Genomic DNA, 26,126 nt, shown 5'->3' with positions numbered 1-26,126 from the left:
ACTGGTCTGGAAATATATGGCCAGGAAACCCAGCTGGTGGGATCACTTGCTAGGGACCATAAGAGTGACAAGAGATCAGAAGAAAGGCAGCCATCTGCCGAATCTGGAGGTGGCTCTTCACAAGTGTAAAAGCAACATATCCCTGCAATGAAGATCTTGCAACTATCTCTAAACTATCAAAGAATGTTGAATAAAAACTATATGGAGCACATGTGGACACCGGATTCACCTCCTCAGTGGCAGAACAGTGGCAGTAAAAAGCAGATACAATGTGATGGCATTTGTAATGCCCCTTGTTAGGTGGGAAGCACACAAGCATGTTTTCCCCTCAAAGGGGCTTCACCAAATATTTCCAGAAAGAAACTGATCTTGGAATGATCTATAGCATGAGCAATTTCTATGTAAAGTGAAGTTGAAAAAATAGTACCAGTTATTGAAGCCTTTTTATCTGCAAGAGCCTTTGAATATTAATTTGGTTTTTGCTGTATCAGGAGCTTATACATGTAGAGCCTTGCCACTCCATTATTCACTTCAGTCTCAACATCCTTCTCTGGTATCACCAGGATGCTAAAAGAATGTGAATTACTGGTAAAAGCAGCATAAAAACACATTTGAATGTCAGGGGTGCCAACAAAGCCCCACAAATCCAAAAGTAACATGAACTCACTTCAGTATTTAGATGCTAGATTATTTCTAATTTTAGAGACAAAAAAAGATGAGCTAGAACACTTAAAATAAACAGAAATAGTACAGTCTTTCTGCATTTCTTGCAAATGACTTGTGGCGATGGAGCACTAGAACAGGCTGCCCAGGGAAGTTGTTGAGTCTCCTTCTCTGGAGATATTTAAGGCCTGTCTGGATGCCTAACCTTGGAACCTGCTTTGGTAGGGGGATTGGACCCAGTGATCTTTTGAGGTACCTTCCAACCCCTACAATTCTGTGATTCTGTAACTTTACTCTTCAGCTTTAAAACAATTAAATGATTACCTTTCAAGGCACACCTATCAAACTCAGGAACATTAGTTCTGATTTTGTGGAATAAATGGGGATAAAAACTTTTGGTCTTGCAAGAGAACAAGTAGCCAAGTTAGCACCATTCTGTAATTATGTTTATGAAATGCCTATTCCCAATACACATGAAACTAAGATTTACAGATAAACTGTAAATTTAAAAAAAAAAAAAAAAAAAAAAAGATCTACAGATAAACTGGATTCTAAAAAGACTTCACTATTTTCCTAATTTCCATGTAATAGCCACTGACTGCCTTTTCTGACATCACCTGAGAAGTCCTTCCACTGGTGTTATTTTTGTGCCTTCAGATTATAGAGTTTATTCTCTAAGTAATTTTTAACTAAAAGTTGATTTCAAAATTTTGGTTTGCTAGTATGCACAGAAATTATATAGAATGTCCTAAAAGAGTGCACACAGATACTTTTGTACTCTACTTTTGCATTTGCATTACTATATCGTGATTTCAACAACAAAACTTTGAAAGTTAGTTTAATGTAGTGAATAATAATGACACAATTTTGTATAAAGATTTTTAAGATGTTCAAACTCAGCAAACACTCAGGAAAGCAATAAAAATATAAGTCAGAAGAATTTAATATGTTATTTTTCTCAAGGAAATAAGTTTACTGGTAAAATACTCACACACTTTTAAAATTATAACTGCAATAGAATGCCCAAGTAGGACAATACTACATAACGTGTTTTGCTAGTTTCTTAGTCAACTCCATGCAATGGCTTGCATTTCAGAGGTAATTCTACAGCCATCCACCAGAAAATCATAAGTATTTTCATTTATTTTCCAAAACACATGGGGTTCACGTTAAATATTCAAGAATCAAAAGTCCATTGCCAAAATGTCAGTGCACTACTCTCAGAAAGGTCCACATTCCAAACATGCGACATTCCCTACATCTCTACAAGTTTCTACGTATATGCTGCTTCTAGTCTGTGCATTCTCTAAGATACTTGTCATTCTACATACAGTTGGAATAAGCGCTAATCCTATATGTAATTTGGAACAAAATTAACACTGATCTGACAAATCCTATAACACCTAAAATGTCTTCATCCCTCCCCCCATATTGTTTCCTCCTAAGCACATGTAGAAGGGAAGGATCATTTATTTTAGTTAGTGATCAAAAAAATTCAAAAGATAAAGGAAAAAACAGTTTATAAAATTAATCTGCACTTGAAATATTTTAGTTGCTCAAGACCTCACAAAATGAAGCACTTCCCAAATACTACGACTCTGTCAACTGGATTCAGTATTTGGGGGAAGGTGTTGGCTGTCTTCTGACAGTTGGATCAAGACAGCATGATTCATTTTATAATAGATTGGCCTTTGTAAAATAATGACTTTCAGACACTGATTAAGGTGCAATTTAACTGCTGTTTCCCTTCCTTTCCTTTTAATTTAATTCATCTTATTCTGAATAGCTGTAAATTATATTACAAAAGATTCAACTCTGAACATGTTCCTATGACAGAATGAGGACCACAAACCTTTGTTTGCACATATGGCTTAGAGTACATAAAGGTACGTTAAAATTATATTACTCAACGTAACCAAGTGTCCTTCAGTGCATCTGCAAATACAATTTGCTTCCATTTTCACATCATTTTAGATTGTCAGAATGAAGTAACTTTAGCCTAAGTACAACTAAAAGACTGGAGTTCAACAGTGGCAATAGGGTCAAAATTTGTTCCTATCATAACCCTGGATATTCTTGACAGTTATAGGTATCAGGCTCAGATTTTTTCCACTGATTTAAAGACAACTCAGCTGCAGCTATTACATACGTCCCTTTGTTTGGAAACCAACACTTTTGCTACTTTTTTAATGGTATCACAACTGATTTCAACATGAAAAATATTGTCAATATTTTTGCCCATTTCCTAAATGCGGTCATTATATACCTAGCAGCATTGAACACATTTTTGTTTTCACTTAGCTGTTTTCAGAAATAGGATGTTTGTGTTTGTTCTGACCCCTCAGTTCAAAAAATTATCAATCCTTGTGACATGCTGCAAATACAGACTGTTATGATTCTTTTTAGCTGACTTAAGAGGAAGAAGAATCATATGAAAAAAATGAATAAACCACTTAAATTTGCTCTGAACTTAAGTATACCTGAACGCATGGCATCTTTTTGAATACTTTCATAATCATGCCAGTCCTTCCTTTTCAATCCATCAGTCCAGGTGAACAGCTGTCCATCTCCCAGCCCCAATGGAACTGTCTGCAAAAATAGCAAATAAACAAACAAAACAAAACAAAAAAACAACACATATAAATATGCACATATGTGTACTGTTTGCATTATTAGAGAACAACATTGATAATATGGCATTAGTGAGCAAAACATTCAGTCTATCCAGTGCAAATACTGAGCCCTGACTGTGGAAAATTAAGCTACTATTCCAAATACTGTGAGAAAACTATGAATTTATATGTTAACTAAGTTATTTATTTAAGTATGTCAAACACATCCGTAATATTTCTATTAGCGTCTTGCTATAACTACTACGCAAGAAGTTTATGGATGTTAAATGGACCACTAAAACAGCAGGCTGTCAAAAATGCCTCATTCTTCAACTCAGGAAGTACCTCGATTCATTTTTGGTTAAATTCTCATTTCTACAAGATTGGAGTTATAGTTACTCAACACCTCCCAACATTTCCCTTTAGCTTTGGAGTTTCCTGGAATGGCCAATGATGAGTTATTAATGTTCATATAAGGCCAGGCTCACTGCCTTAGAGAGGCAGAATACAGAGACCCCCAAGGCACTTCCAAATCAGTTGATCAGTATGTGTGGTAAGAGAAAAAAAAAAAAACAAACAACCCCTTTCCCCATCAGCCCCCCTCCCCCAAAACAAAACAAAACAAAACAAACAACTAGCAAAACAAAAAAAGAAGCATTCATGCAACATGCAGCTTTTGCTTTCCAGACTCCAATTTCCCACATAAAGCTAAGAAGAGCTTTTATATTCTACCATAAATTAACTTTCCAGAGCTTTGAATTTTTTTTTTCTCATTCTTTCTGCCAAATGGTAGTATTTTAACTAAAATAAAATAGAAAAGTACCATTAGAAGTACATTAGAAGTAAACAAAATTTAGATCTGTAAGAGGTATTACAAGGCTGTAGAAGGTTTCAAGTAACATTAGCCATTTTCCAAATGCTTACTTTATGAAAAACATGGTTTAAAAAGGTGTAGCAAATTCTGATAAACAAACAAGATGATTTACCATATCTGTGCTGAAGAAAGAGAAGAAGTGATTTGTTGCTGCTTACGAGTAACAGAGAAAATCTTATTCTGTTAATCCTAGGTTTGAACTGGCATACTGTGCAGAATGTATAATATGCATATGTATAATGCATATTACAAATGCTGTTAAGCATGTTCAAAGGATGTGTGAAAACACACTTGAAAAGCAGTTCTGGGGAAACAACATTTGATCAGCCTTCTTCTGAGAAATATTTTGAAATCTCAACAAAAAAACTCAGGCACATGTAAGAGTGATGCTCTGAATGTATGATGCTTCTTCATGTATGAAGCACGTGAACCAAACAAATGAGTTACTGAGGAACAACAACCTCATTAAGTTAACATGACCTACTTTTTTATTTTTAATATTGAAGGTGGGTAGCCTACATTTCATATTACTGAAACACAATCCAGCCTGGGTTCACTCCTCTATTGCAACTTTTGCAGATGTACTCCAAGACAACGTTTTTCTTTTAATGTCTTAACATACGTCAGAGGTTCACACCTGGAAGAACTGAAGAACAAAAGATACATGTATTCTGATAAAAGTATTTCATCCAACCTTTCATGGCCTCAAAATGAACTCATTAATTTCAATAATTCTTGTGTTCAAATAATAATATTACCATTTGAACTTTATCAAGCAGCTTGTTTCTTAAAGTCAGAAACACAAGGTAGAACAGAGTTTTACATGATTCTTGAGCCCAGTTTCCTAAATTAGCCATTTCAAAGCATATTAACTGGCTCTTTTAAAAGTGAGGCACAGACAGATTGACTTAAATTAAACTTCTGCCTCTTCTCAACATGGGCACAGCCAGTGTGAATCTCCTGGTTGTAAGAATTCAAGACTATCAGAACTATCAAAAGCATGATAAACTTCACTTTTGTGACAATTTACTCCTGTGCTGGTCCCTTTCCCTAAAAACAGTGATTTAAATAGCAAACTTGCAGCACTCTGAAAGGAAGCTGGGTAGTACAGTTAGCAGCTGGTTTCCTGTTGCCTATTTGCATTTTGATGCAACACTCTTAAAAAATATTAATTACTTGTAGTTACTTTACCTGATAACATTTACAAGTCTAATGTACTACAAGGCCCTCTTGCAAACATAATATACTTAAGTAAATAAATTCACTAAAATTAATCTAGCAGAAGGATAAATATAAATCCAAATACTCTGAAATACATAAGTAGCAAGCTGAAATCTTGTTGTGGCTCAAATTTTAGAAAAGCTACATTGCCCTAGAAGGAAACAGGTAACAAACAAACCCCAAAGTACAGTGTTGGATACATCATAAGTATGTCGTAACAAACTTGTGTTTTGTTATACATGAACTAACTGCCTCCTGTAATGGCTAGGCCCATGATTCCTTGATAACGTTGCTGCTTGCAAATACACAAAAGACAGAACAGCAGCACATCCCATGGTCAATCTCAAGGCGAGTTTTGAGTAGCTGAATACAAAGTCACTTCATAATATAGGATGTTGTGGTGGCTTTACTCAGGTGGGCAGCCAAGTTCCACCACAACCGCTCTCTCACTCTCCCTCTTCAAAGGGAAAGGGGAGAAAATGCGATGCCAAGGGCTCAATGGGTTAAGATAAGGTCAAGGAGATCACTCAACAATTATCGTGATGGGCAAAACAGACTCAGCATACGGAGATAGTAAGATTTATTGCCTATTACTAACAAATTACAGAAGTGAGAAACAAAGGAAAGAAAGCAAAAATGCCTTACTCCCATCCACCCTCTTCCACCTCCTCCCCCTGAGCAATGCAGGGGAATGGGGGAATGAGGGCTGCTGTCAGTCCCTATCGTTTCATCTCTGCCGCTCTTGGTCACTCTCTGCCCCTGCTCCACGTGGGGTCCCTCCCACGGGATGCTGTCCTTCCCGAACTAACCCTGCGGGGGCTTCCCACAGGCAGCAGCTCTTCAAGAACTGCTCCCACATGGATCCGTACCACAGGGTCCATCCCCCAGGAGCAAACTGCTCCAGCACGGACCCCCCATGGGTGGCAGCTCCCCCCAGACCCCCAGATCCTCCGTGGGCTCCTCTCCACAGGCTGCAGCTCCAGCCCGGGGCCTGTTCCTGCAGGGGCTCTCCATGGGCCGCAGCCTCCTCCAGGCCATATCCACCTGCTCCACCAGGGGCTCCTCCACAGGCTGCAGCATGGAACCCTGCTCCCCCATGGTACTCCACGGGCTGCAGGGGGACAGCCAGCTTCACCATGGTCCTCACCACAGGCCGCAGGGGACTTCTGCTCCAGTGCCTGGAGCACCTCTCACTGACCATCACTTCTTCTTCACTGACCATGGCGCCTTCTCATTCCTCTCTCTCTCCCAGATGCTGTCTGGCAGTGTTGTTTTTTTTTCTTTGTTTCTTTCTTTGTTTGTTTTTGTTTGTTTGTTGTTTTTGCTTCCCCGTCTTAAATATGCTATCACAGAGGTGCAAAAAATATTGCTTATTGGCTTGGCTCTGGCCAGCAGTAGGGCCCTTATCTAACATGGGGAAGCTTCTAGATTCTTTTCACAGAAACCAACCCTATGGCCCCCAGCTGCCAAAACCTTGCCACTTAAACCCATCACAGATGTGTTAACAGATCCTGATTATCTGAAATTTTACTGAACACATATTCTACCATAAACTGATAGGCTAAACTGAAGTAACATTAGCCACCCAGCATAAATATAAATGCTAAAATGAGCAATACCTTTTGTTGCCTTTCTTTAGGATTAATGCAGCCTTACTGATGATTAAAAAAATCATGCTATCAAACACTTCCAGCATAAAATTGGGATTAGACATTTAAAGAAATAATCAAATAACATTATGTTCAAGCCCATATTTGAAAAATATAAGAAGGATTATTAATCTGTGGCTAAGTAAACTACTGAGCAACAGATCGTGGGAGACAAGGTAGGCTGGAAAACACATACTGGGTATTTGCATGTTCCCACTTCCCATATAGCTAAACAGGAACAACACAACAACACTGGTGTAAAATCTTAGTCTATAGTTCTGGAACTGTGTGTACACCAAAAGGCAAGAATACTCTTTGGTATGCTTGAGGCACAAAGGCATGGTAGGACTGGAGAACTTTATGGTTCCTCCCCAGATATTCAGCAGGGCTTCTTTCCAGTGGAAACCAGAGTGTAAGAAAAGAGAAGGACCAGGCACCCACAAGCGTTTCACCCTAACACAGAAGCAATGCAGTTGGAGTCATGAGGCTTGAGGCTTGAAGGTGCTCCTACACAACCAGATTTCCCATGGCCCTCCTGATCGGCTTTTGTTTTAGGTGTCCTTTCAGATCGACAGCCATGGTTAAATTCAAGGTCTGACCATTGCAAACTGGATTCCTATATATTTAAAATACTTTTCTCTTTTGTGAATATACCAAATGAAATCAGCTGAAATTCCTTTGCTTCAAAAAATCAGGCCATAGATTCATAGTAGTGCTCAAAAGCAAAAAGCACTCAATTTAGTCATATTAAATATCACTACTGCCTTCTTGGATTTAGTGACTAATTGCTTACTGGCTTGTGAAACAATTTTTAACCAGACAAACTTTTAGTTACACATATTCTTTAGTGCTACGTTATTATATGGAAATGAGAAACCAGCAGAGAAGACAAGCTGAAACATGTTTAGGGTTTTCCCCTCCAAAACGTTTCAGTAAGTTACTCACAAATAGTGCAATCGGTCTCTACAGCCCTTAGCCTCTTGAATTTAAGAACTGTTTTTTTTATCATTGCAACACTATGAAAATAGTGAAAGTCACTCTGCATACAAAGAGCTGTATTGTGACTGGATGTCAAAAAAGTCCTACAACAATTTATCATCCAACCATTTGTTACAACTAGTATGCAGCTGTGAGTTGCACATTTTTAAGTGTTTTGGACCAAGAGGGATTACCCACCTACAGCAACATTACATACAACATCTGCCTTACTATTTCATTTTTACATTAACCTCAAACCTTTGGGGATGCAAGACTGATAAAGTACTACATGGACTCAGAAGATCCTTCTCCTCTAGAGAAGATTCAACATCTGGTTCAATTACAGAGAATACGATGAGCCCAAAAAATATCACAATTATCAAAAAAATCTTGCTCACAGACTATTAGATTCCTCACAGGGAAAAAAAGCTTCTCTGCTGTGACATTTGAAAGCTCAAACTCAGAAACAAGTGCCTTCATTGAATAACTCATTTATTTTTAATTTCACTCTGCGGAGACAGACAATTAAATGGGTCTCATGCAAAGGAAGATGATATATCAGTGGAAATGCACCTTTCTAAAAAATACAAGAGATAATTACAGATTCACTTTGAGCCTGAGGATTTACTCACTAGCTCTAGGGTTATTTTACTGAACACCAATATACAAGCAACTACTGCATTAACAAAACATCATTAAAGCTGATCAGCATAACCATTTCCAATTGTTTAATGAATTTCAGGAAATAATCTTACACACAACATAGGCACTTGTTCCTGCTCAGGAAAGAAGCACATGGGAAAGAAACGTGGCATAGAAGCACTGACATTTGACATTTTCAGGGAAGTTTCAAGAGAAGATAAAGGGAACCACTGTCTGATTCACCTTCATTCTTGAAACAAAAGATTCTGTACAGTGTTTTTAAACAGTGTTGCATAAAAAAGACAAATCACTATTTTTTCCCTCTTCCTAACACAGATGAGCCCTGACCAACTACTGTGATTGAACTAGACAAGAAAACAAAAAAAAAAAAACACAAACAACAAAAAAAAAAACACAACACAACCAACCAAAAAGAAAAACCAACCAAACAACAAAAAACAAAACAAAACAACAAAAAAAAAAAAAACAGAAAACAAAACTGAAAAAAAAAAATAAAATTAATTGAGCAATGAAATCCTTTCACTTACCAGAATAAAGCTAAGGATCGTTTTTCAAAGTGCTGGTATCATTGGATATACCACCATATGTCTATTATAAATCAGCCCCAAAATCGCAAGGTGTCCATTTTCTAAATTTTAGTTCTGCTATCATTACAAGCATAAGAACACAAACATTCTCATGAAGCTTCCTTTCCAATAAGTGGAACAGTCAAGAAAACTACTTAGTTCTAAAGATTTCCCTTTTTTTCTTATGCTAAATTTTAGCACAAGACTATTAAAGTGAAATGTTAGCAATGTAACACCCAAAATTTGAAGTCAAAGGCTCTCCCACTTCCAAACAGAAGCAGCATCCACAATGGTGCAGTGTGGTTTCAGCTGAGGAAATTCAGGAGGAAAACCAAAATACTATTTCCCCTAAGGAGGTGCTTGCTACAAGGCAGCCTAATCTAGCAAAAAAAAATAAAATAAAATAAAATAATAATAATAAAAAAAATATCTAAACATCACACTATCCCATCTCTGCCTTTATGCTTAATCTCTGACCATTGCCTGGGTGGCTCTCCTTCCCTGCAACTCTTCAGCATTAGACTAACAAATAAAAAAGGTCTCACATCTGAACTTCCCATGTATAACTGAGACCTGTATAGAAGCACTATGCAGAGTGAATAGGGACAATACAGTCATTAAGCGCCTACGAAGTTCCCATCACCATAAAATGAAAGTATTAAGTATAGTGTTTTGGATCCACCGTGATCTTCTCTAAACATAACAGGAGCAGGCAATGCACAGCTTGAAAATACCCACTGATAGCTTCGAACCCACAGGCTACATGCTTCTCAGAGTCCTTCTCCAGGATTCTGTCCCTCTATGAGGGGTCAATTGCTGCAGCGGATACTGGGACGGACTGCAGGTGGTGGGCAGCAGCTGTCCTTCCTGACAGAGCAACCAGCAATGTTCATGGACAGTCCCAGGTGGTCCTGCACCGCTGCTGGCCAGCCATCGCCTTCCAAAACTGCTGTCTCTGGGGGCAGTACTTCAGGGACACACCAGAGATGCCTGGGGAGAACTGGAGGGACATTCACTGTAGGGACCTCCCTCTACAGCACACACCTAAACACACACACCAAGCAAACAACTGCCCTCAAGCTGAGTACACTCATTAGGCTGCAAGACACTAAGGATGATGTAAATGTTGTGCAGTAAAATGTAGACAACTAGTACTTGCCAACAAGAGAAGGTGGCAAAGGCTCTAATGCTCAGAATATTTCAATGAGAAGAAAAAATCAGAACAGATCCATGAATAAAAAGACAATTCACTATTTTTTCCCATTTTTAAGTAATTAAAAGGCACATAATTAGTGCCTTTTAATTACTTTTTTTTTTTTACTTTATTTTTAAGTAAACTTAAAACTTTTTTTCCCCAAAATATGAAAATAAATCACCATCTAAATCCTTGACTTGACGCGATACAATATAGAGTTGAGGATATGATAAATTTCTTCATATGCTCAGATTTCCCGTGCCATTTATTTGTTATGCGACAGCAAATAAGTGTTCATTGCGCTGACATTTACATTAGTTGAAATAATTAGCCCAGCACATCAAAAAAAGGGCAGCACTTGATTTACTCTGCGACATCTGAATAACTCAAGGTTATTTCATTTCTGAAACACTTACATCAGACTTTCAGGTTCTAGAGTATCATGGACAAGCCAGTAACATCATGCCATAAATTCCAAATTGAAGTTGTTAATAAGGTTATTTAGAAAATACCAAACTCCCCAAGCATTTCATGACTGAGAAATTTTATAGATGGGTATAAAATTTGTTATTGCTGCACTACAGTTATATTGATGAAGTCACAAACGTGAAGGAAAAAACAAAAAAAAGCTATAACATGGGTTTTAAAAACATCGCAACTTCCTATTTATTGACCCAGTGGACAGATGCTTGAGCAATGGGTGTACGAGAACTCTGTAAGGATGCATTTGCCTACTGGAGAGTTTTGATTTATCATGTCAAACTGTGCAAGACTGTAAATGCCTAATAACATACATAGGGATGAGAAGACTAACAGCTTCTTTAGCGCTAATACAGTCTTGCATTCATCATTCCTGCATGAAGAACTTGTGGTATGCACTGTCATTCAGGAAACAAAATTTTAAATGAATACATTTTAAAAGTTATCAGGAAAATGATTCATGAACTCCTATGTTGAATACACCAGGTGACACCCCAAGGAAAATTCTAAGCTTTTCCACCCTGGTATATAGCAGGGTAGGCCCAACATGTATATGTCTATATCTATTTCCCTCATTTCTTTCAACATCTAACATTTCTAAAATATTCTTTATCACCTCAATAAAAGGATTGGGGTAATTTCATCTATTCTGTCATACAAACAACAAATTACATAGTAGCATCTCTTATTATTATAAAAGAGAAACAACCAGAAAGTTGAAATTTTTCTTTCCTAACTGCTAAGAATTATTCAGGCAATGGAGGCAAAAGTATTCAAATCCCCCAAAGATTACAGCTGACTGGGACAAAAGAACACCAAGTTTCTGGGCACATCAGAGCATGTCTAACCAGATTTTTCTGTATTTCAGATACTGCCCTTTCATTTGGTACAACTATGAAAGGTCTGGCTCCCCCAGTTCCAAGTGTTTATACCTACTGATACTATGCCCCTGACCCTTGTCTTCCTAAAGCTAAACAGAGTCAGCTCTCAGCTTCTCCCCGTGAGACAGACACTCCATCTCTTTAGGAGAGGGATAAGGGTATGGTCCATTCTGTGGAAAGGAGATAAAAAGCACTGAGTTCCATAGGAATTTGGACTCCTGTGTACCTACTGAACCTGAACACCATGAATTGTGACATACAAAGTCTAGCAGTGAACTCTGGCTTCCTAAATGACTACAGGACAGGAGTTAGGATCTGCACTGATGGCATAATAAAAAAAATTTATCAGAGAAAGCAACTCCCACATCTTTCTGCCTGGTGATCTAGGCTGCTAACTGATTTGCTCAATAACTAAAACAACACCCAAACCAATCTTTTCTTCAAGTTTTATTTTCCACTTGTCTCAATTTCAACTTTGCGAAAAGAAACCAAACTAGAATAACATGAGCTCCTATGACAGCTCCAAATGAACTGAACCACATGTTGATAGTGTGCCAATTGACCAATTCATTTCCTTCTTGCACTTGCCAAAGTCAAGAAAGAGTGCTTTCCCAGCACAACAGGGTAACCTTGCAGGAAAGTCTACATCTGTACTTGATTATTAATTTTCAGCAGCTTTAAAATCATACCTGAAGTTACTTTAATGCTGCTTGTTTTTAATGAGTGCCTCTTTTGGAATTTATTTTTATTTTGAAAAACATGAAAGGTTCAAAGATAGTCAGCAGGACTTTTGCCAATATGACTATTGCTTAAGTTTTGAAGTGAAGATTATTAAGACCCTTCCAACGAACAATGTCAAGGACAACTGTGAATAACTCCTGAATTAATTATATGATAGATATTAATTATTTTTAAAAACTGTCATACAGTTACAAGAAATTTTAAGTATGTACTTTATATACACAAGCTTTCTCTTCTCCTTTAAACCAGTGAAAAAAATCAACAAATAAAACCCAATGTCCATGCCAAAGAATCAGGCTGTTAATAATTTTGCTAACTCTTAAAACATCGTTTAAAAACAGGGGAGAGAGAAGGTGGGAGAGAGAGAGATCTATTTACTGTTTAGGGACTGTTTATTTTTTTGACTACTTGCAGTTTTCAATATTGCAAAGATGAGTAATAAAGATATAGCTTATTGCTAATAGATTTTTCAGATAAGCATATTTTTCCTCATGTTTAGAATAACGTCTGTACATTTTCACTTTGGAAAGAATGCTGTTTTGTATTAGCCACTTCAGCAACTCAAGACACAAAGTGGTTTTGGAGGATTCAAGTGTCAGGTGTTTTAAGCACAAAATTGTTTCCCACTTTGAGGAATCCATTCAATAGTGATGGATAGCCAGATTTTCTTATGCTAACATACATCTAAAATCATTTACCTTTGAACTTCCTATAATAAAAGCTCATCCTCTATTATCCTTTAATACACATAAAGTACTGAAAACATTTTAGAAACTGTACAGAATGAAGAAATTAAAGGAGTCAGTAGTCTTTAATGAGAAAACCTCAACTTTGTTGTCTCATGCAACAGTATATCAGAAGCATTTTCTATTTTTTCCTTTGGTGCACCTTGCACTTCTCAAAAATTTCATTTTATTCATGAATGTAACTTTCTTCAAACCTCTGTGGTACAACTGATAACAACTTTGCAGCAAATCTGATACCTCTGACCCAGCAATATTAGAAAAAAATAGCTACCATTTATTACTTTTCTTTTAAAAATAACCCAAGCTGACCAATATTTTCAATAGAAATGGATTTTTGGCATATTCTGGTGTAATAAAATTGTTGTTATAGAAAGGTCAGATACAGAAACTTATTTTAGGCAAACTTGCTATCTTGCATGCTTTAGCAATAAAAAAATAATATGTTACAAAAATTGAGTTTCTGTAGCAATGGAGAACATATTCCATTTTATTTTTTTTACCTACAATATAAGGTGAAACTTAATTTAGCCTCTCAGAGTATTTGTAAAAGCTAATAGCCTTCTACAAGTATATTCTTCAATTGTTACAAAAGAAGAGTAATAGATTTTTTAATAAAGGCTTTCATGAGCTTTAAATTCTAATCTCTATAGATAAATTACCTTACTACAAAACAGCCACTCATACAGGTAAAACACAGTAACTTTTTACTTTACACAGCTGACTGAACATTTTACAAAAAAATAGACAGACAGATAGATAAGTTTATGAAGTATTTTTGAAGTTCTTCCCTGATCCATGCCACAAAATAATTCATATTCCAAGAGCATTGATTTGCAGCATACTAAAGGTTTTGGCAATGTCCATATGAAATCTGTGGTTTGTGTGGAGAAAGAAAACATTTCACTGTCTTGCTGAGTGCCAAATAGGGCTCACCTGTTTACAAATACTCTAGATTATCTATTTTAGGAAGTGAACTTTTATGCAAAAAAAATAAGTTGCAGAAAATAACGTTGTTCCTATTAGGAGCTTCTTCCTTCCTGCACCCATCAGCTCAAGAATTTATTAAAATATACCATATAAATGTGTCATTAATAACTTATTTTGGAATTTCCAATTTGGGTTATAGCAGATTAAAGAAAACAAAACCTATTTTGATTAATAGAAGTAATGAACCTACATTGGAAACAAATTTTTATCTTGCATTTTAAAGAAGACCTTGAATCAAACTAATCAGCTCAAATGTCAACACCAATTCTTATCAGTAGGCTTCTGATACTCCACTGTATGTATTGTTACTCTCTCTCTCTCAAAGAAATCTTTCCTTATGTCAGCATTGGACAGAAATTTCCCACTGTCTAAGAGATTTTCAGTCAAACTCCAAAGACTACTGCAGAAGGGAAGCTGATTAAACATAACTGACAGGTATGCATTCTCGTTCAGCCTTCAGCCTTAAGAGAGTACGAAGCTGTCCTCTTCCAAGGTCTTTGGAAGCACGACAATTTTTGTGTGAAGTCAGTCCTGGTTTACTGAGGCTGATGGCAGTCTTACTACTTATGCCAGCATGATGAAATTTGGATCTAAAGCAAGTTTAGGTGGCTGTACACGTTCATGGTCGAACACATGGGATGTCTAAAATTCATAAATTTTTTAAAAAGATAAAAAACAGTTCCTAAACTGACTTAGAGAAATTGTTTCACCTAACTTTGCCTATGTGAAATTGCATTTTATTCAGGCTGCACTATAACCCTTCCTCCTGGTTTTAATAAAGTGGATTTAATTTTTTTTTTCCCACCTCATCATGCTTTCTGAATCTTACTTAATTCTGAGCTCATTCCATTCCCAATCTCATACACATTTCCACACTTACTTTCTTTTCTTTAAAATGTTTGCTGCTGGTTTTTTTTTGTTTGTTTGTTTTTTGTTTTTTGTTTTTTTAACTCTGTAAAAATAAAGAAAATTGAGGAAGATTTGGTAGAGAAACATTGTTTAGCATACTCCTTTCACATGAGAAAAAGGTTTTAATCTCTTACTAGCTGAAGAATAACACCAGGATACCATGAATGCCTTTATATACTAGAAAAGATTTCGATCCTTTAACTAAATCCACTTAACTGCTGGAACAGGTTAATTAACACTGAAGAAGTTCTGAAGAATCTTATTACTAAGATATTATGACAGCTCCTGTTGCCTTTTTCTTCATTTTAAGGTGAGAATAACACCACATCACATATCCTTCCTTTCTTGAAATGCTCAATTCTCACACATATGTGAAGACAAGTATCATGAGCTCAAAAATGATAAACCCACAGAAAGGATATTTAACAACAGAATTTTATACAGTCACTAGTCTCAAGCTATTTCACGTGCTTGGATTTCATCGATACTATTTATTTATTTATTTTTAACAGGGAAACAGAAGTAAAAATGCCAGCATTTTAATCAACTTCTTGGGCTACTTGCTCAACACTCAACATTATTTGCTTTTTCTTAATAGTTCTTTTTGTCTCGTTTCACTTACAAACTGTTTTCAATTATTGTCTTTATTCATTTTAAATCGGTTATCCCATACATAATAAACTAGTAACAAATACATAATTTGTGTTAATATGATAGCTATTTTATAAACAGAAGATGGTATAGTTTCAAGAGTTTTTAGGTGAAACCTCTACACTTATTTTCAATTCCAATAAATTTTTTTTTTTTTTTTTTTAGAGTAGTAGGATCTAAAGAAGGTAACTTAGATTTCAAAAATCAAGAAAACTGTATTGTACGTATGTCACCTATGTACATATGTGAACAGAAAAAATGGGGAGAATAAGTTGCACTTATTCTTCCTCTCTAAATTCATTGGGAGGGGCAAATTCACACTTAAACTTAGAAGAAACTACTAGACGATATACACAGCCTTACACAGATGATACTTGCTGTATGATCTTACAAAGGTCCATGCAAAATCATAATTAACATACATAAATAAAAACCAATATATCTTGGGTCAAAATGTCATTCTCCACATTTGTAAAAATTGGGTTATCTCTAAGGAAAAGCAGACTGCCTGTTGTGTTGTTATGACTAATTATTATAATTATTATTATTGAAATGCCAATAGTACATTACTATAGCAGGTTTTAAGGCACACATGAAAGTGCAAAATTTGATGATCATTCACAGAATCATGAAAATATATCTGGAAGCTCCTTTGAGACATAATCTACCTCAAATTAGGACCAGGTATACCTAAAACACTTCCTTGAAGTATCTAACTAATCTTCCATTGCAGACCTCCAATACAGAGACTGCACAATCTCTCAAGGCAATATACTTCAATGCTTCATTATTCTTGCAATTAGAAAACTTCCCCTTTCATCTAACCTGCATTACTTGCCATAATTTAAGCCGTTTATTTCTTTGTTCTTTCCACCAGGGACAGGAATAACGTATCTCCTTTCCAGCAGCTACATTTCATAGACATGAAAATTATTCTCTCCTCTTGACTAAATGCACTTATTTTTTCAACTTCTCTTCATCTCTTGTTGCTGACCCCAGGAATATACAAACCTTTGAAGAAAACTGTATTATTTTGTTAGTAATTGGGCAAGACTAAGAATGGGAAGTACATACTGCTTATTAAAAAAAAAAAAAAGGCAAATAAAAACATATCAACGCTAACTGGACAAAGAAGACACGTACCTTGAGGCAATCAATTTCCTGAAAGCAAGAAAGACTAAGCTAAAAATTGTAATATGCTTTTACCCTCTCTGACTGACAATAACATAGCCTAACATACCCCTGTTATGCAGTTATATACTTTACATTTCCAACCCAATCTTACACTTCTTTTATGGAGCAGCAGTGAACTCTCTTTACTGAAAGTGGACAAATGACTGAAATGTTTATAAGTAATTAAGCCAATAAAGATAAAATTACATCACAGACCTGCAAAGATACTCAAGTTCAACAGGATTCATATACTTAAAGTTACCAGAAAAAAACTATTAGCAATGATGATCTAATAGGTCCTGTCCTTCTCCTTTTGTGCCTGCAATAGGACTGTTTTTTTCCCTAGTCATGAGAACACACTTAAAGAATTCAGGTATGCACAGAAACTCTTCCCCAGGTGGGAGAATGGGAACAGGACTGGAAGGAGAGTACATTTATGAGAAATTTTAATGAACTATTTTCAATTCAAACAATGACCTCATTTTTTTTCCTCTGAACTAAAAAAACTTTGAAATTGGACAAACAGATTATCTTCTCTGTCTAATGCCATTTAAGCTGACCTTTCCATTTTATGCCAATAGTTTTCAATTACAGAACCAATCAGTATATTTCACTAAAAGGAGTACTGTGATTAATTAAATCTAATTTTATCAACAGCCAGAATGTGAATAGCATATTAAAGTAAGGTGAAAGAACAGCTTTGATTGATACACTGAGTTTTAATTTGTAATTCCTTGTCTCCCACTCTTTTGGTGGGAATTTACGGTTACACATCATTGAACAGGGTAAGCTACTGTAACTCAAACATAACTTTAAAGATTTGACCTTCAGCTTTTCTATGACTTTTTTTTTTTTTTTTTGCCTGTAGTATATAAACACCAAATTGATAGGTCTGGAGCTGTGTGCTATGTGAACAGATCTTAAACATAAGATACTATTAAAAAAAAAAGAAACAAAAACAAACAAACAAAAAAACCAGACAGACATTGAAAATAATTACCACAGTTCTTTTGAGAGAAGAAGCTATATCCTCCTTTGCTAAATGCTGCTTTTATAGATTTTGAAAAATTTCTCCCTGCCTCATGTCCAAAGCCAGGAATTTAAATGTGTTTACTTATTAATATAAACAGCCTAATTTTCATAGTACCCACAGTTCCTACTGATGGCAGCACTTAAGTTTGAAGATGTAAGTTTTAGTTACTGTATTTAAGGAATTTATACTTGAGATCCTCCTGTGGTGTTGGGCAGATGAATACATGAAATGATTTTGATTCCACTCAGGCTGTGTAAGTTCTGCAAGAACTACCACAAACAAAGAAATGGTACTACACTTGCTATAGCCCTCACCTCTGAAAAAAGGTGCTGCAGCCTGGTTTTACAGACCATTTCCATCACCCCCTCCTTTGAGGGCAGGCTTTCCAGTACACTCAAGACAACAGACCTTCCTGCCCACCCCCTGCTGGGTCACAGCAGCGGTGCTGGTTAACCTGGCCCTTGCAGAGGTTTTCTCCCCAGCATGCTCGCGTCTTCCTGAAGGCTGGATCTCACCAGGTCTCCTGGCTGAGAGCTTCGGAGTGTCGCCATTCTGCCTTTGCTAAGTCCCTGTGCATAAACATAAAACACACTAATTCCCTTTGTGCTGCCTTGGCTGAACTCGGTATCCTTACGTTGCCCAACAGATCCAATATCCTGCTATGCTTCAGTGGCTCCAAGGCAAACTCCAGGGCTCCCTTAAAGGCCAATTCTCTCTACAACCAGGACAATTACTGCCATGTAGACACACAGAAAAAATGATATTATCTCAGCTAGCACCATGAAGCAGCTATTCTTTAAAAACTGACTTTTTACCAGTGACTGTTACAATTATGGGGATTAATATTATTAGTCCCTTTTTTCTCTTAGCTGGATATTTCAATACACAAAAAAACTGAACTTTAAAATGTCTCAGGTCTGGAGAGGAGTCAAAAAGGAAACACATTAAATTGTCAGCTTAATATATATTGGAATACATGGAGACATTAAATTTCACTTTTCATCTATGAATATTAAACATTAATGAGGTCTCAGGTACAAAGACATTCAAGTGAAACATCAGAGAGCTATGACTTAGTTCTTAAATAGAGAAAGAAAGTTCACTAGGGAAGCTAATAAAGGTCACAACCACAGAAATACCATAAAACCAGAATATACAATAGAGGAAAAAGAGAGATTCAAGTAAACCTCATTTTAAAAGGACTATTGAGAAAGACACACTTTCACAAGCAAAATTTTCATGTAAAACACAAAGAAATTGAAAGTAATTAAGTACATAGTCCTAGTCACAGAAGTCTTTCTAACAGACTAATGTTCGAACTGAGGGCCCACACACATCTCTTGCATTGGGTGGACTGAACACAACTTGTAGATCTGACAAACATTAAAATGACAAATTCATAAGCACAAACAAAACCATAGTAATAGCTGCACCCTGATGATCCTTGTCTCTCATGTCTCCAATCCTGGAGACTTCAACGCCAACAGCTATAGAAGCAGTAGTAATGAAAATATTAATAAAAAGAAAGAAAAAGAGACTCCTTTCCTCCATCACCCCTGAAGATTTGCAGTTAGGGAGCGAAAACCACCCTGGGAGAGATTCAATTTTTGGAGGCATAGCGTAGCACATTTGACATAAATACAGTGAGGCAAAATTAAATACTAGACATTACATAGATGAAAATCAAAACTGAAAGTTACAGATCTTCCTAACTTTACATATAAACTAGATCGGTGTATCCAGGCTATTTTTAAAGATGAAATTCTGTAAAACCTGGGTTGCTAGCACATGACAGCTAGCACAGCATATTCATAATATATATAATCCATTTAAACGGTAAATTTTCATTTCTAAATGGTATATTATCTCTCTGGTATACCATGGCTTGGCACTCATACCATACAAAGATATATCAACAGCAAAGTGGTTTGTAAGATATCTCTGAAATGTATTTAAAGATATAGAGTAAGGTTCTTTTATTGTATTACAGTATTTATCACCACATTTATATTAACAGTCACCACACCATGTTACTTTGGAAGAATGGTGTCAATATCTGTATCCTCAGAACTTGCATAGAGCCAAATGGAAGAAGCCCTTTACTTACATAAAGCTGATCAAGTCACCACAAACACTAAATGAAGCAAACCTCTGACAATCATTTTTGAGCAGCTAATTTAAAGCCCCTAGAAACACCTGTGCATATTCATGTGCCTCCCCAAATTTACACAAGTTAATCCTTTAATTGCAGGTGAATAATCAAATCCAGTACAGATGAAGGAGAAGGAAGAAACTGAAGTTATGCTCTTAGCTGTGCTCAGCAGGAATGATATTAACAGAAGACAAAAGGGTGTGTTTTTGTCATTAAATTGAACAGCCATGCCTCTGCACTCATACAAACTGCAGATCTAACATAAAAGAAAACAAAACAAAATTTAATGGAATTTCAGAGTGCAAGCAAATTTTAATAAATGTTTTAGGGGACATCTTTTCTGTAACAGTACCTAGAACAGTTGTAATTATGCTTTTATGATAGTTTCATGACAGTGTCTAAGAGCTCTAGTTAAGAATCTGTGCTCAGCTGCAAAACCTAGTTTTACCCCAAATATGTTTACAATCTAAGTCTAAACAAATGAGGAAAGAAATATAAGCAATGAAACAGTATAATTCATTCAGCATGGGAAATTATATTTTCACTGCACTAAGAACCTAACTAGCGCTAAATTCAAGACACAGTCATAATAACAAAGGATTTTTCTTTTTTAATTAAGGAATTAGTTCATAGAAGCCTACCTTGTGCTCCTCCCAAGCACCTACACAAAAGTGAGATCAAGGTTTAGGCTGAGCACTACTGGCTGATGAAAGCTAATGTTTCAAAACCTAATGAAAGACCGGTGTAACCTCCAAAACACTTTGGAAGAGCAAAGAAAAATCAAGCAGAGAATACCTCATGTATTAGACTAGAGAGAACAGTAAGGCATAGTCAAAGCAGCAGCCCTCTCTTCCTCTGTCAAGTCCAGGGAGAAAGATACAACAGTAATTTACATGTTGATGCCTGAAAAAATATTCAGTTCTGTGGATGAATAGGAAAGGTTGCATCTCCCTGAAGACAGAGAGTGGAAAAAAAAACACACCTAAGTTTCCTCAAGAAAGACATCACACATTATCCTTAAATCAGAAGCAACTCTTTAGCTTCCTATTTTTTTTTTTTTCCTATGACCGATCCAGAAACTTTATAAGGTACAATTTTCTTTTTATGTACCCTTGTAATTAAGCAGGCCTGTCAGCTTTTACAGAGTCAACAAGACCCATGCACTGCTGCCTCCCAGTACTTCTTTATCTCCCTCACACAGACACAGCACTGATGACACCGGTGGTGACACCTCAGCGTACTATCTTGTATACCATGTGACACTGCTCTTCCTGAAGAATAAGTGCATGATACTGCCAGGTCTGTAATTCAGTGGTTACCTGTATCAAGCCCATAGATTTCTGGAGTCAAGAAGTGCTACTGTATGTCCAAACCCTACAGAAAGTGTATCACTTGTGTGCTGCAACATCTCCCCCATGACAGGACCCAACTTGGAAAACCCCTCCATCAGGTCCTGGAATGCACACATATACCTGTCCTATGCACAACTTCATTTTCTTCAGGTGTTCTGCATTCAGGAGCAGTTTAAGTCAGGAACTAGCTGACCTTTAAGGTCCCTTCCAACCCGAGCCATTCTACGAAATTCTGTGAAATATATGTTCAAGTATTCATCTACATCAGACAGTCTGTGTTCAGCATCATACGAAATGCTTTATGTATATAAAAGTATCTACATATGCATACGTCTATGTATATGAATAGTTTCTTTTAATGTTTCTGAACAGTTTCATTTCAGCATACAATTATAAATTCTCAATATGAATGAGAATAGTTTTGCTTAAGCTGACCTGAAGATGAACTTGGACCTTCAAGAGAAGTTATAACCAACAGTGGAAGAGCTCTTCCCATAGCAGAGGGGAAAAACCCTTCACTCTTGCTAACAGTCTGTTCTGAGATGAAAAACACCATCATTTTATTTCAAATCTATATCTTTTATCAATATCTGTAGCAAGGGAAACTCAAAGCAATTCATCCAATAAGCAGTTCAACTAAAGCTATCCATTCAACTCAAGCTTCATTCAATTTCTGTGGCAACTGGCTGTAACTTCTTTTTTCATCCATTAACATTTTCTACATCTCTTTAAAGGCTGAGATCATCCTTTGAATCAGTGCTTGATTAATCACCAGGTTTCTATAGCTAATGCTAGTGCTGAAAGGGAAGACTCACTGCAGAAAAATCTTTCTGAAAATTTTTCTTTCAATTTGTGTGCATATATTACCATAGGTTTTATATAATATATATCTTTTCATCAGTGAATATTTAAAAAGTGATTCTCAAAATAGATTTTATATATATGTAATGCGAAGAATATTTTTCACAAACATTGAACACAAACTTTATGAAAATGCAGCTTAATAGCAAACAATAACATCCTGATCACAGTTTTTTGAATGAATCAGTTTATTAAGAAGCTGTATCATACAGCATACCTTTATTAAAATCTTGCCAGGGCCCTGAGCTCTTCTGCTGTCTGGCTACAGGGGCCCACGGCAAACATGGAGCCCACAGCACTGAGCATGTTCCTTTCCCACCAGTGGCCATGAGCGTGGTAGGGAGGCCACCACAGGGCCAGTCCTGGCCCTTGGGAACCATTTTGGGCTGCCACATGGTCTGGCCTGAGCAACTGCAGCTGCCAAACTGAGCCTGTCCTTGGCCCAGACCCACCCACAGGCTGCCTCCTTGTCCCCACAGACCTGTCCAGCCCTGGTTCCCTTTACTGGGCCTGCACCTATGGGCCTATGTCACCAGGCTTGCCAGGAGCAACCTGACCACACTGCTTGGCCCTTGCTGCTCCTTGGCACATTATGTACTGAAAACATTCTGCTGTTTCCCTAGGTAAAAAGTATTGAAAGCCAGTTTCAAGTGTCTTTAAAAAAAATAAATAAATCTGTAAATGGCCAAAAAACAGAGATATGGTATCTACAGAAATACAAGTTAAGTGGGTCATCATATTATGTGAACTAATAACAATCATCAAATCTATTAATCGTTATACAATGTAAAGTAATAACAGTATAAAGTCAACTAAAAAGTCAACTACTGTAACCTCAGAACCATCACAACAGAACTCAGACATCAGCTTTGTGAACTGGAAACTAATGGAAGATCACAACTCAAATGTTTTCTCCAGAAAGTTGTTCTTGAGGCCTGAGAGTCATCCAAATGGTGATTTGGAATACTAAAGAAAAACTATACCCAGAAAAGACCATCTGCTCAAGTTACTTGTTAAATGCAACCTCAGGAACATGCTAAGCCTGAGGTGAATTAAATCTGGGGAACAACAGATGGAGGTCAATTTTCTGTGACTTGTGGTGAACCTGAGCTTTCAGACTGCCTCTGGTGAAACCATGCAGTGAACTGGCTTCTGGACTCGCCACGAATCATTTACAAGAAAAAACATCACCCTACTAAGGCCATAATGCGTGCAATTAAATTAACGTACCTGAAAACAAATGCTATAAACACCAGTCTGTCTTTGTAGAAAATATGATGCTAAAGCCATGCAGTACGCTATTTATGAAAAAGAAAAAAAGGAAGGCCACGCATCACAGAATATACTTTCCATAACACATCTCAGTCATAAAAAAGGGAACATAAGTTAAAATAAAGCCAACAAGGGAAGGAATAACCATGAAGACAAATCGTTCACACTGCTGGTAGGTCAAATCAGTATTGAAAAAGCTGTCATCTATCAAAAAAGTTTAGATAACAGATTTATTGCTAAACAAGGCACAACACTGAAGCCCTGACAACTGATGTAATTTGTTGCTTTACAAATGGTAATACTCTGACAGGGTGGCATGCAGCCTATTAAGGGTGACAGGCTCTAGCTGTACTCATACATTTAATAGTGCCTGGGAGTAATTTGGGGCAATGCAACATAGCTCTTCAGCACTGTGAACTGTTTACGGTGATCTCTGTCATGCTTTTACCTTGCCAGCTAGCCTAATGACCATATTCTAAGGACCATCCCAAACAGATGTTTCTTATCGAGACATCCTGCTTTGGAGACTAGAAACTGCACAGTGTGGATGCAGGCCACCCCACAGTTGGCTTCCATTCATAGCAGAGTAAAGAGTTTGGGATATTACATACAAAAAAAGCACTGCTTGGACAGAGCATTGATGCAGAACAGTCAAATACTGGTATTCTCATTGTGTATTCACTAACATTTACATTTTACAAACATAAAATATTAGTAAATTATTTCATATTGGCAAAATAAAATCAACTGACTTCATGACAAAAAAATGATAAATGTCTCATGTGCTTGTTTAGTAATGTTGAATCCTTGAAATGCCTGCTGAAAAGGCTGCAGGCATTACTGGTAGTGTATAGTACACTGAACAGCACGCACGTTTTTATTCCTGCAGTAAATTCACAAGGTTTTCATTATCATTTGCTACATTTCAATTCAGTAAATACAAACAAAAGCATTAAGCTTGTAAAAAATAAATAAATGTTTTCTACTTAATACTCATGTTTTAGAACAATAGATTGATATTTGTGTGTACACACCCATACGAAGGTTGTAACCTGCATTGCAAGTGCCTTTGGAGAAGTGTGACCTATGTTTCAAGAAAGCATTTCTACTGTGAGTAGCTGTCACACGTAAGCTGCTGACAAGTTATTGGAATACCTATCACCTTCTTGTAGGGCTAACACAAATGCCATCAGCTGTGATTGTCTTCTCAGTATAAACTTCACTCTTAAAAGAATGTTTTGCTAAAGAGCACAGCTGAAATGAAGCTGAGCAGTAGGTGACATAAGAATGGAAATAAACTATTTAATACATGAAGGTCTTGTGTATTTTGTCTCTCTCTCAGTTAGCTGTCATTATGTCCATGTATCCCTCTTATACTGGGTATGTATGACAGACAAATTGCTCATGGGCATTGTGTTCCGGTGTGTATAGAACTGATGGCGGGGACAAGCATTTTATGCAGTCTAACATCCTAAAATATGTAGTGCCATGAGGAATTGTATTAGCCCACATGAGAGAAACAACTCCAGTATGGCACAGAACCTTTGTAGGGAGAAGACCCTTGAGATGCCCACGTGAGCCAAACACCCCTTCCTACAGGATGAAAAGGTAGGAAGAAGCAAATATAGCCCAGACTAGAGTCCCAGAGTATACTATCCTTAAACATGGTTTTCAGGAAGCAATACGGAGGGTGCACTGGAGCTTAGTTCAGGCAATGTCATCAGAGAAGAAGTGTTCTCATATAACATTGTAAAGCACCTTAGAAAGTACCCGTATTTTAATTGGATAGCATGAAAGTAGTGTTATCTTTAAAATTACTCTTTATTTGTGCTCTCCTGTAATACTGCTTTCTAGAATTTTCATCAGCTCTTTACTTTTTTTCACCTAGATACGGTTCTTGGGTAACAACACATTCTCAATAAATGCTAGAATGCTGTAGAAATCTGTTTATCCACCTACAGTTATTACTGAAGATAAGCACCATCAAAAAATAATAATAACCATCATTAAAAAAATCCTCTATGCATTAAAAGACAGTGATTCAAAAGAATGAGTATTTGCTTTTGAGAGAGACAGACGGACAGAGAAAGGTCATAATTATGCAAAAGTATGCCTCATCCACAAATTTACTGCCTTTCCAGCTTGCAAACTGTCTGGAAGACCTAGGCAATTACCAATTACCACAGGCTTTGTCAGCTTACAGAGCTCCCTTTCCTGAGGATATCGTATGGTCCTTCCTGTATTGCCACCTGACAGACTGAATAATTTCTGGCAAATCAGTAGATATAAAGGTGTAGTATTTCTGTACAAGGTTAACCTATATATGCTATGTGTTTATGACAAAAAAAACATAAGCTACTTCTATGTTCTACTTATTGTTTCGTCCACTAATTAGCCCATATCCATCACAGGAAAATAAAATGGGTTATACTTTGGAATAATGAATTTACAACCTTTCAAAAAAAAA

The 26,126-nt window shown here is 36.7% G+C and overlaps 1 protein-coding gene across 7 annotated transcripts in view; it reads right to left on the bottom strand.

Annotated features, from left to right (window-relative positions):
* Positions 1-26,126, bottom strand: part of GALNTL6 (polypeptide N-acetylgalactosaminyltransferase like 6) — a 528,873-nt gene that overhangs the window by 326,547 nt on the left and 176,200 nt on the right. For 6 of the 7 annotated variants that reach the window (XM_084518899.1, XM_084518896.1, XM_084518894.1 and 3 more), the window contains one exon: positions 3,144-3,252. In XM_084518899.1, coding sequence (XP_084375025.1) covers positions 3,144-3,153 — 10 coding nt within the window. In that variant the 5' untranslated portion in view covers positions 3,154-3,252. The remainder of the gene's footprint in view (positions 1-3,143; positions 3,253-26,126) is intronic. The other variant, XM_084518900.1, reaches the window with a different exon arrangement.

The sequence above is a fragment of the Aythya ferina genome, assembly GCF_964211825.1.
Source record: "Aythya ferina genome assembly, chromosome: 4".
Classification (NCBI taxonomy): domain Eukaryota; kingdom Metazoa; phylum Chordata; class Aves; order Anseriformes; family Anatidae; genus Aythya; species Aythya ferina.
The sequence above is the reverse complement of the archived record's forward strand: the minus strand, read 5'-3'. Positions and strand labels throughout refer to the sequence as shown.